The sequence below is a fragment of the Bos javanicus genome, chromosome 19 (assembly GCF_032452875.1).
Source record: "Bos javanicus breed banteng chromosome 19, ARS-OSU_banteng_1.0, whole genome shotgun sequence".
Lineage (NCBI taxonomy): Eukaryota > Metazoa > Chordata > Mammalia > Artiodactyla > Bovidae > Bos > Bos javanicus.
Genome location: NC_083886.1, coordinates 57,246,146 through 57,260,595, shown reverse-complemented (window position 1 = coordinate 57,260,595; position 14,450 = coordinate 57,246,146). Strand labels below are relative to the sequence as shown.

Below are 14,450 nucleotides of genomic sequence, written 5' to 3'. Positions count from 1 at the left end.
CAAACAAATCAAGGTGCAAACAGGATTTATTTCACATTAATATATTAACTGAATTTTTTTTTTTGGTCAAATAAATAGGGAATCCTCTAAATAACCATCTCCTCTCTTCACAGCCAGTCCAGGACCAAGTGAGAGCAAAATGTTAGTGCATCTAGGGGACACACTGCCAACCAGGTACGAAGCTTAAAGGGAAGAAGGCAGGCTGAGGGGCTGGCAAGAGCTCACGGTCAACGTCCAGGCCGGGCCCCAGGGGTCTTGTTCCCAGCCCACCCGGCAGCCCCCAAGTGGATATGCATTCTCCAGTTCCAGTCCGAGAGGCCCCCTCTAGAGGGAAAGGAGAGGTGAACGGAAACAAATTCCAGAAAAAACAGTGAGGCAGCAGACGGCTCTGCCCCCAGCCATGGCTGCCCTCAGACCACCCACCCCTGGCGGCTGGTGGGAAACCCCAAACGTCGAAAGCGGAGGCGACAGGAAGACCCAGGACGAGGCAGCGACAGGAAGCTTAGTGTGAAGGTGCGTGGCCGGCTGGGGATGGAATGCAGGTGGACAGTCGGTGGGCAGGAGGCCCTCCTCAGCCAAGCACAGACGAGGGCAGACGGAAAGAGTGGGGCTTGGCAGGGGGCAGGGGCGCGGGCAGGGCTTGTGAGGCTGGGGGTAAAGCAGCTACAAAATCAGAGAGCTGGACTGCGGCGGAGGAGGTGGCCAGAGAGTCCCTCCATGGGCAGAAGCTACGAGAGCAGGATGGGGACGGGGGCGGGGGGCGCCCCCCGCCCCACCATGGAACGACGCGGGAAGCCGGTGGGCTCCGGGCTTGCGTGGGAAACTGGGAGGCACCGCCCCGAGTCAAGGGGCTCCCCCTTCTCTCGAGGCGAGTTCCTGATAACTGTTTTATATCAGAGCTGGAGGAAGGACAAGGCCCTCCCATTGCGCCCCACAACCCCGATTCAGCCCCAAGGGGAGGGGAGGAGAGAGCGAGGGGAGGCAGGAGGATGGGGTGGCGGGGTCTACTGGGTCTTCTTATCTTCGGGGGGGTAGTAGGGAGGTGGTGGAGGCTGGTTCTGAGGAAGAAAGGAAAGATCACGTTAGGACCGTCCGAACAAGGAGAGGTCTCTCCCGCCTCTGAACACCAGCAGCTGGGGCTGCGGGTCCCCCTCCAGCGTGTGCCCGCCCCACTCACCGTGGGCATGTAGACGTTGTGTGGGTTGCCCGGGTTGTAATAGGCGCTGGCAGCTGCTTCCGCGGCCTTGGCTTCAGCTGTGAGAACACGCACACTCTAGATGAGCCCCAAAAACAGGCCTCCCCGCTGCCTCCAGCCGCCCCTGCAACCCCGGCCCCCCAGTGCTCAGGTGGCTGGTGCCAAGGACCCGGTTCCATGAATCAAGCAGTGGTTAACCTTCCCTGAGTGCTTCCGGCACTACTGAGACACCCCCTGTACACCCCCCCATCCAATCTTCACCATGACACCCCCAGGTGGTTCTGTTGGCACATTTTGCGGATGAGAAGACTTGAGGTACAGAGGGAAACCTTTCCCAGGGAGCACGGCCAGCTAAAGACAAGAGAGTGGGCTGCCATCTACTGATCTCTCTTCACCACCGGCCACCACGTGGCTGGTCCCCTGGGACTGTCCCTAGGCCAGTGGTCGTGTGTTACCTGGGGCTTCTGCGCACCCGTGGGGAGCAGCCCAGGGGCTGAGCTCACCTGCAGAAGTGGAGGGGACATCAGGGCCACTGACCGGAGGCTCCATGGGCCCAGGGTAGGGCGGCGGTGGGGGCTGCACGTACCCCATGGCCCCGTCCATCATGGGGGGTCCCGGATAGAACTCTGCTCGGCGAGAGGGGCGGGACCCAGTGAGCGGCGCTGCCCTGGCCCCTCGGCTAGTGCCCTCCCAGGCCCCTCCAGCTGCTCCATCCGTCCTGAAGCAGGTCTAAGAACAAGTCTCCCCTCTGCAACCCCCTGGCTTGGGTGGGGGCGGGAGGCGGGGGTGCGGGGTGGGCAGCAAAGGACACACTCACCAGGTGGGGGCGGTGGGTAGGGGTAGCCAGGAGGGCAGGGGTACATTCCATTGGCGACTGGCGGGGGGAAGACATAGGCCCCACTGGGCATGTAAGAGTAACCATAGGCTCCGCTGGGGGCTTCGCCTCGGGAGGCTACAGTACAAGGGGAGAGAGAAGTGAGTGTCTCCGGCCTCGGGCGCGGGGAGCTGCAGGGTCCCACGCGCCTCAGCCCTCCCCGTTTGAGGCTGCCTCGGGCAGGGACAGGGCCAGAGGTCTGGGTGGGGACAGAGGTCAGAGCTGGGGCAGAAGAGATGGGGCGGAGGGCATGGGGTGGAGGGAGGGATGGGAGGAAGGAGGCTCAGGGAGGGGCAAGAACAGAGCTGGGGGAGCCTGGAGCCAAGGTGAGGAGGTCTGCGGAACACAGCCCTTGGGGACTTCACAGGTTGCCTCACAGGAGCACAAAGGCTGGGTTTGTTTCTGTGAGGCCAAATGTCCTGGAGGCAGAATGGCTGTGGCAAATTGTCCTATACCTGCTCCAGGCAAAGGAACCTCAGCCTTTGGGGTACAGGGCGGTGATGTTAATTACAGGTTTCCTTCCCATCGCCTTGGTGGCTGAGACAGGAAAGAATCTGCCTACGATGCTAGGTCGGAAGACCCGCTGGAGAAAGCAATGGTTACCCACTCTAGTACTCTTGTCTGGAAAATTCCATAGACAGAGGAGCCTGGCGGGCTACAGTCCAGGGAGTTGCAAAGAGTCAGAAAGGACTGAGTAACTAACACTTTCATTTTCCCCTTCCCAACTCCCAGCCCTGGGCAGCCCGGGGCCCAGGAATTCACCTCCTGACTGCTTAAAAAGCAGAACTAAAAGGAAACAAACCCAAATGAACAAAATAGCACACACATTCCACGTGTCCTCAGCCCCGGATTCTGAAAGCCTCGGTACCTTGAGATGCCACCTGTAACATCCGCTGTCCAAATTCGATGGCGCCCCCGGACATAAAGGTCAGCTTGTAGGATGCAGAGCCTTCCCAGCCACCTGAGAAGAGAACAGCGCATCAACAGCTCAGGAGAAGAGCGTTCCATCTGAAGAGATGGCTATACGTCCTCTCCAGGCCCCATCCAATGGCCTGCCACGCACATCGCAAGCCAGCGCTGCGACCAGGCCGACCCCGTGCACTTCCTGCGCAGTCCTGTAAGCACAGCTGCACTGGGGCCTCCCGCCCCCAATAAAGCAGCAACAGCTGATTCAAGTTCAGAGCAGATCTCTCATTCCCAGGGGAGGGGGTGGTGGTGCTGAGAACAAACCCCTGCACCTCCAGCTTGGCTTCTGTCCAAAGGGGAACTGTGAGCTCAGCAAGGCTCAGGCCGGGCTGAGTGTGGGGGAAAGTGAGAATGGCGCTGGGGTCTCTGGGGTCTGCCAAGAGCCTGCTTGCAAGCAGGCTGGGCGTGAGAGACGGGCTTGAGGGAAAAGGCCCCTGCCTCCCGCGCACCTGACATGGCTCCCTCCCACACCTAACGTCTGACACACGCCCCAGGTCACAATGAGCATTTTCACTGGGTCTGCAGTCGTTGAGCTGCCTTCGCTCGCTCTCTCTCTGATCTGAGCTGTCATCCTGAATGCCAGCATTTCTCAGCTCTTGGCAACTTCAGCCCCCCGCTGAATGGCTGGCAGCCCAAAGGCTGGTTTTGGAAGCTACTCAGGAGCCCAGAGCCCCGTCGTCACCCACCTCCTGCTTCGGCCTTCACTGTCCCTTTGATGTAGTTTGCCCCAAACACAGGCTGCTTGATCTCACAGTCCTTCATCAGATAGAAGGGCATCATGAAGGACTGCATGGCATCCCTCGCCTTGGACAGAAAGATGACCTGCGAGGAGAGACCAGGGCCATCACCGCTCAGACCACAGCCAGCCTGGCTACCGCTTCCTCTGTGTGAGGCCGCCGCTCCCAGGGCTGGGGTGGGTGGCCACAGCCAGCACCCAGCAGCCCCAGGGCACTCTCTGCAACAGCCACCCCTGGAGGGTGCCTTTTGGAGTAAAAGGCCCCATGTGCAGCTGGACTGGGGAGGCCAGATGTGTGAATTCACAAGAAAAACGCAAGACTCAGGCCACGTGTGTGAACAGGACGGCCTGCTCTTGTCACTCATGGGTGGTGAGGAGGCGGCGGACGCGGAGCCTCAGTGAAGAGGCTGCGAGGCGAGGGCAGAGGTGGGGGAAGGGCTCCCGAAGCAGGGGTCCAGCCTGAGCTCCACAGAACTGAAAGGGGGCAACGGCAGCGGGTGGCAGACCCCAGGAGAAGGGGCAGCACTAACCCGCCCGTGGACTCTGCCCAATCAGCCAGGCTCTCACCCTGAGGGCAGAGAACCTGATGTTTTATATCCATGAGTTTAACCTGTGACTGGAGATGCCAACTTGAACCCCCAGAGACAGCGTTTTGAGACACCCCTCCCCACCCCCACCCGGGTCTCCTCTAAGGCCTGTGCGCTTCTCGCCTCTCCACCTCTAAGTCAGCTCTCGGGTGGCCCCAGGCAGCCATCTTCTTCCAAGAACATCATTTGTGTTTCTCTGGAAGTCTCTCTGAGTGTGCCCGGGGTACTCTTAGGTGAGGCCCATTCTGCAGGCTGGCATTTCTTGCTCTGCCGGGTTTGGCTGGGCTCTCTGCCCAGCCCAGAGACTGCGGCTGTGCTACTGAATCCTGTGGACCACACTTATCACTCTGGACGTGCACAAGGGCCTCACGGGCTACTCCTACAGAACTCAAAGTAACCACGGCCTCTCCCCCAGGCCCAGGTCATCCCACCAGCTGCACTGAACTCCTGACTGCTTGCAGCAGCCGCTCGGGAATTTGCATGGATTCACTGTCCAGCCGTCAGGTTTGCTGCACAAAGAGCCTGGTGGTTCGAGAACCAGGGAGATGTGACAGAAACATGCTGACATTCACCAGGGTTCAGAGGCCACTAGACTCACGAGGCTGAGGCTGACCTAAGGCTCTCACATCAGCCTCCTGGAGCCACGAGTGTCCAAACCAGCTGTCTCACTGTACAACTTACCCGGTACGGGGTAAGGTAGACGGTGCCTTTCTTGGTCCCCTTGAAGGCCTCTGGCACATTCCTCATGTCACTGAACGTAAGCTCTACATGGTCATAGGACATCAGGATGCTGTGAGAAAAGAGGACAGGCCCTGATGAGACCGCTGGAGTCACCATCTGTCACCCGCAAGGACTGAACCCTCCTGGGTAGCAGCTGCTTATGAGTAGCTGCCAGCATGTGGTTGTTTCAACACTGCTGTGAGGAGCATAACAACATAGCCAGGGAAAAAATGAGCACACTGGGTTCCCGGAACCCCACCCACACAGCCCCAAAGTGATCAGTGTAGGGACTTCCCTGGCGGTCCAGTGGTTAGGACTCCCCATTCTTGCTGCGGAAGGCCCAGGTTCAACCCCTGGTCGGGGAACTAAAATCCCACATGCCGCAGGGCACAGCCAGGAAAAAAAAAGTGACCAGTGCAGTAGAAGAGGCGCAGGGCTTTGCAGACACCATAATCCCTCCAATCAGGTTAGACCATCTGGGTTAACTCTTCTGTTTTTCTTCCAGATCCTTACGGCAGGTGCTCTGTTTCTGTTGGTTTGCCTTTTTAAGCCTGATGCCTAACTTTTTAAGACATGACTCTCCACCTTACCAAAGGGCTCACTTCAGGGTTCCTCTAAACTTGGGGTGCCTAAGCTGAGTCTGCAGGGGTACCAGTCCATGAGTCCTTGAGATGATCACACGCGTGCTTTTTCCTGTGACAGTCCACAGCTCTCATCGCTCCCACAGGGATTCTTGATTTGAAGAGTGAGGTTCACTATTTAAGCTTTATATGCTGAATGGAGACTTCAGTTACTGTTTACACAACTTCTTCAGAAATGGGCTCAAGCATTTGCTAAAAACAAGGCACACCATTATGCAGCAGCACTGAGTCCTAAACCAGGTAGGAGGCCCAGGAGGACAGATAACATTCTTTTTTGTTTTCAAGATAACATTCTTGTCCTGGAAAAGCCCCACTGAGAGAGAAAGAACAGTCCCAGGAGATGGTACCAAATGGCATCAGCGGGGTTTGTCCACCCTGGGACTGGCTCGCACACAGAGAGGCTACACACCCAGGGCAATGTGAGGTTTCTCTGATTACAAGACAACGCGGTCCAAGTTCACGTGGTTCTGTTTGTCTTTTTTCCCCTCCCAGATATCACAACTTCCTTCACTGGGGAGGGCTGAGTGGAAAGAGGACCAGTACCAGAAAAGACAAGGAAAGCTCAGAGAAAAGAGGTCATCATCAGGAACAGGCTGGGCCTGGCAGGCCCTGAGCCGGTAACATGGAGAAAGAGTCAGTATTCTGGGCTCCCTGAGTGCTTTCCTCTGACTCAACAAGCATGCCGGGTTATAGCCCTGGGCTGAGTGCTGGCCTTAACCAGTGTCTAGGCTTTGATCCCACCAAGTCTCTTCTGGGGATTCTTTCTTTGCTTCTTCAAGAGGTGCTTTTGAGTCACTCAACCAGGGATGGCTGGTCTGATTCTCAACGCCCAAGGAGCAAGAGGAGAGAAGCCATTCAAGGAGTGGAAGGTAGGAGGAGAGACAGAACTGAGTGGGCGGTGGGCAGGACAGGTGGGAGACTGCTCTGGGCAGTGACCCGAGCCAACAGGAATTCAAGGGAAAGAGGCAAAGATCGACCTTTATAGGAAATATGTCAGGCATCTGACGATCGTTAACTATGTAATTTCACCTCTGGGCCTCAGTTTCTCGCCTGGAAACTGAGCAGTTCTGGAATATACTGGAAGGCTACATACTGGTAGTTAAGGCTACTGACTTTGGAATCAAGACTCCTTTGCTGTTACAGCTCTGTGAGCTCAAGCAAGTTTCTCAGCTTTCCTGTGCCTCAGTTTCCTTACATGTAAAATGTGCAGAGTAACAGCATCTGCCGCACAGGATTCACACACTGAAAAAAGGCAGAACAGATGTAGCCCCTCCCCGACACACAGTAAACGCCTAAACAAATGGCAATTATTTTTGTCTAAAGCTTTCCGTGTATCCTAACGTCTCCTACTCTGGGCAAGGGGTTCGAGGACGACCCGCGGGCTCCACTTGTCTCTGCAAGCCCCCGGCCCCATCCGGCCGCCCCGACCCCATCCCACAGCTGATCGAAACATCCCGGCCCCTCCCTCAACACCCACTCAGCTTCCCGCAGCCCCGCCCCCAGCCGTTACCCCCCCAGCACCCATCAGTTTCCCCTCTCCACGGGTTCACGCCCCGCCGCCCACCGCCCACACCCTCGACGCCCGCCCCTGCGAGCCTCTAGGGTTCTTCCGCACTGTCTTCACCTCTCGGTGTTGTTGACGATCACTCCGCCGCCCTCCGAGTGGTTCTTGTTGAGCGCCATAGTCCCTCGGAACAGGGTCCCGAACCTGGCGACGCAGTGCGCTTGCGCCCTTCTTCTGCCCGCCCCTGGTGGCGTCGTTCAGATAAGTGCCAGCCAATCACAGCTCCCGTGCGGAAGCTGGCCCTACCGCCTGATCCCGGGCGTCACGTGCTAATAGTTTACGGCCTCGCCCCCTCCCCACTCCCCGAGTAGCGCCTGCATCACAAACAAGCTCAAGACTACAACTCCCAGAAGGCAACGCTCCCTCAACCCCGACCTCTCCCTACACGCTAGCGGAAGGATGCATTCTGGAACTTGTAGTCTCCGAGACGACAGGCCCCGATTGACTCCATGAGTTGCATAACTAATCCCCACCCACCTCCACTCCGTCCTCCCAGGGAGCCGAATGTTCGATTCGCCACAGAGGAATTAATCGTAAAGGCGCTGGAGGCAAAAGCTCATACCCACAGGACGGGGGTTGTAACCTACCCCAGCTGTAGGAGCGCTGATCACTAAGTGGGGCAGCTTCATTCCGTCTACAGACGTTTGGGGAGAACTTCACCCACCCCACCCCAACACACACACAGACACATACACACTTGAGTAATCACTGAGCCAGACAGATGAGTGCAAGACCAGTCTCTGTTTGGCAGAGAATAGTCAGGAAAAACTACGATCGCTCCCATGAAATCAAACTCAGACCCTCCGAAGTGGGCGGTGGGAATCTCGGTGCGGGGAGGAGAACCCGAGCCCAACGCCTGCATCTCATCGCCTCGTCCACAGCAGCTAGCCTCGCGGTGGCGCTGCTCCCTCTAGAACGTTATGGCTTTGCCGCCCGGCCCTCCCAGCATTTTCCAGGCTCGAAGATTTTAAACCAGAGTAGGAGGAACTGAATGCAACTGGGCACAGCGCGGGACCGAATGCTTAAGGCTGACTCACTGTGACCCGGCACTGTGCGGTCCCCGCTCGGCCGCACAGTTTTGTAACTTCCCCCACCTCCGAGGCGGGTCTTCCCCGGGAATTGTGGGAGTGGGAGTTGGGGCGGGGCAAGGGGGGTGGTGGTGGTGTCTCACTCCCCCCGGGGCGGTGCTGGTGCATCATTGATTTTAAGGGATCAGAGTTTGATTTGAAGCACACTGCTAATTTCCTGACACGTGGTGGCCAACTTTGTGATCCACCTGCTTGACTTTCGTTTTGAGTGAGATTTCTTAGGTTAAGGGTGAAAAACTAGAAAATATTATGAAGCAGGTAACAGTTTTCTATAAGGTCTTGTGTAAAACCAGGTTGGACATTGCAGGACAAGTGCGATGAAGTAGTACATCAGGGGACATGATGAAATCTGCCCTTGAAGGTTAGGTTAAATTCCATACATATGGGATTTCCCTGGGGGTCCAGTGGTTAAGACTCCCTGCTTGCACTGCAGGGGACAGTTTCCATCCCTGGTCAGGGAGTTAATGAAAGTCTCCTAGTCGTGTCTGACTCTTTGCAACTCCATGGACTGTATAACCTGCCAGGCTCCTCTGCCGTGGAATTTTCCAGGCAAGAATACTGGGATCTTCTGGACCTAGGGATCAAACCCGGGTCCTCCTGCATTGCAGGCAGGTTCTTTACCGTTTGAGCCACCAGGTGGTAAAGGCAGAGCAAAGCCTATATCCCTGGCACAGCCAAAAAAAAAAAAAAATCCACACATGGAATCTATGCAGTCGTTGAAAAGAATGAAGTCAAATTCTGTGTGCTGAAGTGAAAAGACTGCTAAGGTTCGTCTGAACAAATGGTGTATAAATATACTTACATTTGTCTAAAACATAAGATCTAGGTATTAAGTCTCTTGAAAGATCCACCAGGCATAGTTTTGGGCATTACTGCTTTGAAGCTCAGCTCTGGGAATTGGGGTGGGCAGGCTGCTTTTTGTGCGTTGTATGCTCTTTTATAGGACTTCCATGGTGGCTCAGATGGTAAAGCGTCTGCCTACAATGCAGGAGACATGGGTTTGATCCCTGGGTCGGGAAGATCCTCTGGAGAAGGAAATGGCAACCCACTCCAGTACTCTTGCCTGGAAAATCCCATGGATGGAGGAGTGTGGTAGGCTACAGTCCGTGGGGTTGCAAAGTCAGACACAACTGAGCGGCGTCACTCTCATGCTCTTTTCTCCTGTTTGTTTACTGTGCACATTTTATTTATTTTTTGTCTATGCGGCATGTGGGCTGTCAGTTCCTCCACCAGGGATCTAACCCGTGTCTCCTGCAGTAGAAGCGCGGTGTCTTAACCACTGAACCACAAGCGAGGTCCCTATTGTGTGCATTTTAAATGTTAATAATACATTTCAAAAAGAAAGAGAGGGAAAAAAGAGAAAACTCCCCCAATAATGGGGGTGCAAGAACAGCTGCTGTAAGTACCATAAGAGGGAGAGTCTCGTTTTGTGGAGCCTGAAGCCTGAAGCCTCCCGTTTTGGAGGCCCTTTGTAAGAACTAAAACACAGGATTATAAACACACCATGCTGTGGCCACACTGAGGCCTCATGACAGGAGGGGAAATGTGATGAAGAGGAAGTCTGAGTGGAGCAAGATAGCAGGCTTAACCCATTCTGGCTTAAGTGTCCAACTTTTGCAAGTTTCATAAAACACGTGACCATGTGAACGCATTGTTAGGGCTGCTCCCAGGCGGTGGACAGGGCAGATCCTTTCCAGGACCACACTGAGGGACTCAAGGGCAGTTCATTGTTGAACCATGTCAGGGGTGGAGGTGGAGATAAATTAGAAGTTTGGGATTAACGTATACTACATATACTACTGTATGGCTTCCCAGATGGCTCAGTGGTAAAGAATCCGCCAGCCAAGCAGGAGACACAAGTTCGATCCCTGGGTCAGGAAGATCCCCTGGAGTAGGAAATGGCAGCACACTCTAGTATTCTTGCCTGGGAAATCTGAACAGAGTAGCCTCGGGGGTGACAGTCCATGGGGTCGCAAAGAGTCAGACACCACTTATCGACTAAACAGCAAACAGCAGCAAACAGAAAGGACCTACTGTATAGCATAGGGAGCTACAGTCAATATATTGTAATAATCTATAATGGAAAAGAATCTGAAAAAGAATATATGGGTGTGTGTGTGTAACTGAATCATTGTGCTGTGCACTTGAAACTAACACATTATAAATTAACTGTACCTCAAGAATAAAGTAAATAAAACAAAAACTGCTTAAGCATTTTGTCATGAATGCTATTTTTCCCCAGAAGGAGACTGTGAAGTGTATCACCTAAAAAGGAAAAAAGAGTCACAGATCAGGATTGAGACAATTTTAATTTTATATTGTGATGTCCTCTGAGGTTTTCTGTAATACGTTGTCTTTTAAAATCTGCTAATCCTTGTGCCCTAAATTGATTTCGTAATCCTCACTTTGAAAACTCCTATTCCAAAAGGAAGGATGAGGGTAGTGTGGGTGGGGGAAGCGGAGGAGAGGACAGGCGAGTGCTGGAGTTGATGCCCACTCCAGTACTCTTGCCTGGAAAATCCCATGGATGGAGGAGCCTGGTAGGCTGCAGTCCATGGGGTCACTAAGAGTCGGACACGACTGAGCGACTTCACTTTCACTTTTCACTTTCATGCATTGGAGGAGGAAATGGCAACCCACTCCAGTGTTCTTGCCTGGAGAATCCCAGGGACGGCGGGGCCTGGTGGGCTGCCGTCTATGGGGTCGCACAGAGTCGGACACAACTGAAGCGACTTAGCAGCAGCAATACCCCACCACGTTCCCCACGCCACCCCGCCAGAGATGGGACCTGCATCCGCCCAACTCCTGGAGCTTGTTTACAGTTCCCGGATTAGTTTACTAAAGGGTGTGTCAGTGAGATTTAGGTCATTCTCATCCTCTTGGTGAGGAGGAGAGTTTTGTTTCTCTTAGTACTTTTTAAAATTATTTATTTATGTATGGTTGCACTGGGTCTTCCTTTCTGCACTCAGGGTTTCTCTAGCTGCCATGAGTGGGGGCTACTCTGCTGTGGTGCACAGGCTTGTTGTGGTGGGCTTCTCGTTTCTGAGCTCAGGTTCTAGGTGCACAGGCTAGCTGTGGCACACGGGCTCCTTATTCGTGGCTCTCGGACTATAGAGTGTAGACTCAGTAGTTGTGGCACGCAGGCTTTAGTGTGGACTCTTCCTGGACTAGGGATTGAACCTGTGTCCCCTGCATCGGCAGGTGGATTCTTATTCCCTGTACCACCGAGCACGTCTGAGAGTTTTTTTTACATGTCACATCTTTGTTTCACCCTTCAAGGCCTGCTGCTGCTGCTGCTGCTGCTAAGTCGCTTCAGTCGTGTCCGACTCTGTGTGACCCCATGGACTGCAGCCTACCAGGCTTCTCCGTCCATGGGATTCTCCAGGCAAGAACACTGGAGTGGGTTGCCATTTCCTTCTCCAGTGCGTGAAAGTGAAAGGTGAAAGTGAAGTCGCTCAGTCGTGTCTAGGAGACTCAAAAGACTGAGGGGCTTTTTTCCCTTTCTCAACCAAGAGGGCAGGCAAGCCTTCCTGTTCCTTAATAATAGTTCCCAGCTCTGGCTGAACACAGAAATTGTCACATAGCCTGAAGGTACACAGCCCCAGGCTCTTGCCTGGAGCCTACTATCTGTGACGGGGGCTGTAGGGGCTGGAGATTGCAGATAACAGAATGACTGGACCACTCCAGTACTCTTGCCTGGAAAACCCATGGACAGAGGAGCCTGGTAGGCTGCAGTCCATGGGGTCGCTAAGAGTTGGACACGATTGAGCGACTTCACTTTCATTTTTCTCTTTCATGCATTGGAGAAGGAAATGGCAACCCACTCCAGTATTATTGCCTGGAGAATCCCAGGGACGTCGGAGCCAGGTGGGCTGCCGTCTATGGGGTCACACAGAGTCAGACACGACTGAAGTGACTTAGCATAGCATAGCATAGAGAGGGAAGGGGTGTTTTCCAGAGCCCTGAACTGGAGCAGAGTTTGGGGAATTCTCCAGTGGTACCCCTCCAACCTGCCCTCTTATCTGTCCTGCTCCCACATAGCAATCCGAAGAGGTGGGTTGTGGTCAATTAGGGTCCTGAAGTGTGCTTTGGGGGGTTGTGTGAAATTGTCCAGCTATCTGAACAGAGAATTCAGTATAAAGAATTAACATAGGAATAAAGCTAGGAATGTTGCTTTAAAGTTAGGTCGCTAGGTAACAGAAAAGGTGAAAATAAATCTAAGGTGTCCCAAAGGGACCTGAACCTAGGACTGGAGGAGCCAAAGGGCAAAGTCGGAATAATTATAATAAAACATAGGAGTGTGAAGGAAATGCCCCTGGGGACTAAAACCTAATGCTTTGAGTGGGGTACATGCTCGCTGGTGGCGGTGTCTCTGAACAGGGCTCAGGGTAGCTAGTTCTGCAAGGGATGGAGAAACTGGCAAACTGCGTTTAGCTGCTGCTAAGGAACTGCAGCTGCACTTCCCTGGTGGCTCAGTGGTGAAAATCTGCCTGCCAATGCAGGAGACATGGGTTTCATCCCTGGGTCCAGAAGATCCCCTGGAGAAGGGAATGGCAACCCACTCCAGTATTCTTGCCCAGGAAATCCCATGCACAGAGGAGCCTGGGGGGCTGCAATCCATGGGGTGGCAAAAGAGTCTGACAGGACTAAACGACTAAACAAAGGAACTGCAGCTTCCGGGGTGAGGAAGCCTTCCAGTGATCAGGAAACAGCCAGCAACTGGGAAGCAGTCGGCCCGCTTCTCCCCGCCCTGCAGGCCCTCTAGCGCCCCCTGTTGGCAGAACCCGACAGCGAGCAGCAGGTACTGGAGAATTGCAGCGTCTTAGCCCCTGTATCCAGAGAAGGCAATGGCACCCTACTCCAGTACTCTTGCCTGGAAAATCCCATGGACGGAGGAGCCTGGTGGGCTGCAGTCCATGGGGTCGCTGAGGGTTGGACACGACTGAGCGACTTCACTTTCACTTTTCACTTTTATGCATTGAAGAAGGAAATAGCAACCCACTCCAGTGTTCTTGCCTGGAGAATCCCAGGGACGATGGCTGCACAGAGTTGGACACGACTGAAGCGACTTAGCAGCAGCAGCCACTGTATCACGGAGAAGGCGATGGCACCCCACTCCAGTACTCTTGCCTGGAAAATCCCATGGACAGAGGAGCCTGGTAGGCTGCAGTCCATGGGGTCGATAGGAGTCAGACACGACTGAGTGACTTGCATTTTCACTTTTCACTTTCCTGCATTGGAGAAGGAAATGGTAACCCACTCCAGTGTTCTTGCCTGGAGAATCCCAGGGACAGGGGAGCCTGGTGGGCTGCTGTCTATGGGGTCGCACAGAGTCGGACACGACTAAAGCGACTTAGCAGTAGCAGTAGCAGCCCCTGTATCAACATTCAGAAAACGAAGATCATGGCATCCGGTCCCATCACTTCATGGTAAATAGATGGGGAAATAATGGACACAGTGACAGACTTTATTCTCTTGAGCTCCAAAATCACTGCAGATGGCAACTGCAGCCATGAAATTAAAAGATGCTTGCTCCTTGGAAGAAAAGCTATGACCAACCCAGACAGCGTATTAAAAAGCAGAGACATAACTATGCCAACAAAGATTCGTCTAGTCAAAGCTGTGGTTTTTCCAGTAGTCATGTATGGATGTGAGAGTTGGACCATAAAGAAGAATTGATGCTTTTGAACTGTGGTGTTGGAGAAGACTCTTGAGAGTCCCTTGGACTACAAGGAGATCAAACCAGTCAATCTTAAAGAAATCAATCCTGAATGTTCATTGGAAGGACTGATGCTGAAGCTGAAGCTCCAATACTTTGGCCACCTGATTCGAGGAGCCAACTCAGAAGAGACGCTGATGCTGGGAAAGACTGAAGGCAAGAGGAGAAGGGGACGACAGAGGATGAGATGGTTGGATGGCATCACTGACTCGATGCACATGAGTTTGAGTAAACTCCGGGAGATGGTGAAGGACATGGAAGCCTGGCGTGCTGCAGTCCACGGGGTTGCAGAGTCAGACACGACGGAGCGACTGAACAACAACAAGCCCCTGTCCCACAGAGCCCCGTTTACAGGGTGGA

General features: G+C 54.0%; 1 protein-coding gene across 2 annotated transcripts; it reads right to left on the bottom strand.

Moving 5' to 3' along the window:
* Positions 1-8: 8 nt before the first annotated feature.
* On the bottom strand, positions 9-7,536 carry WBP2 (WW domain binding protein 2). Of its 2 annotated transcripts, XM_061392815.1 has the most exons (8): positions 7,344-7,536; positions 5,040-5,148; positions 3,722-3,857; positions 2,938-3,030; positions 2,013-2,147; positions 1,699-1,821; positions 1,178-1,254; positions 9-1,058 (listed from the first exon to the last, which is right to left on the bottom strand). In XM_061392815.1, the coding sequence occupies exons 1-8, from the start codon at positions 7,400-7,402 to the stop codon at positions 1,005-1,007; spliced, it is 786 nt and encodes a 261-aa protein (XP_061248799.1). In that variant the 5' UTR covers positions 7,403-7,536; the 3' UTR covers positions 9-1,004. The 2 variants fall into 2 exon arrangements, with proteins under 2 accessions (XP_061248799.1, XP_061248800.1); XM_061392816.1 differs by lacking the exon at positions 2,013-2,147 and having other exon boundaries at positions 7,344-7,531.
* Between the last annotated feature and the right edge of the window lie 6,914 nt (positions 7,537-14,450).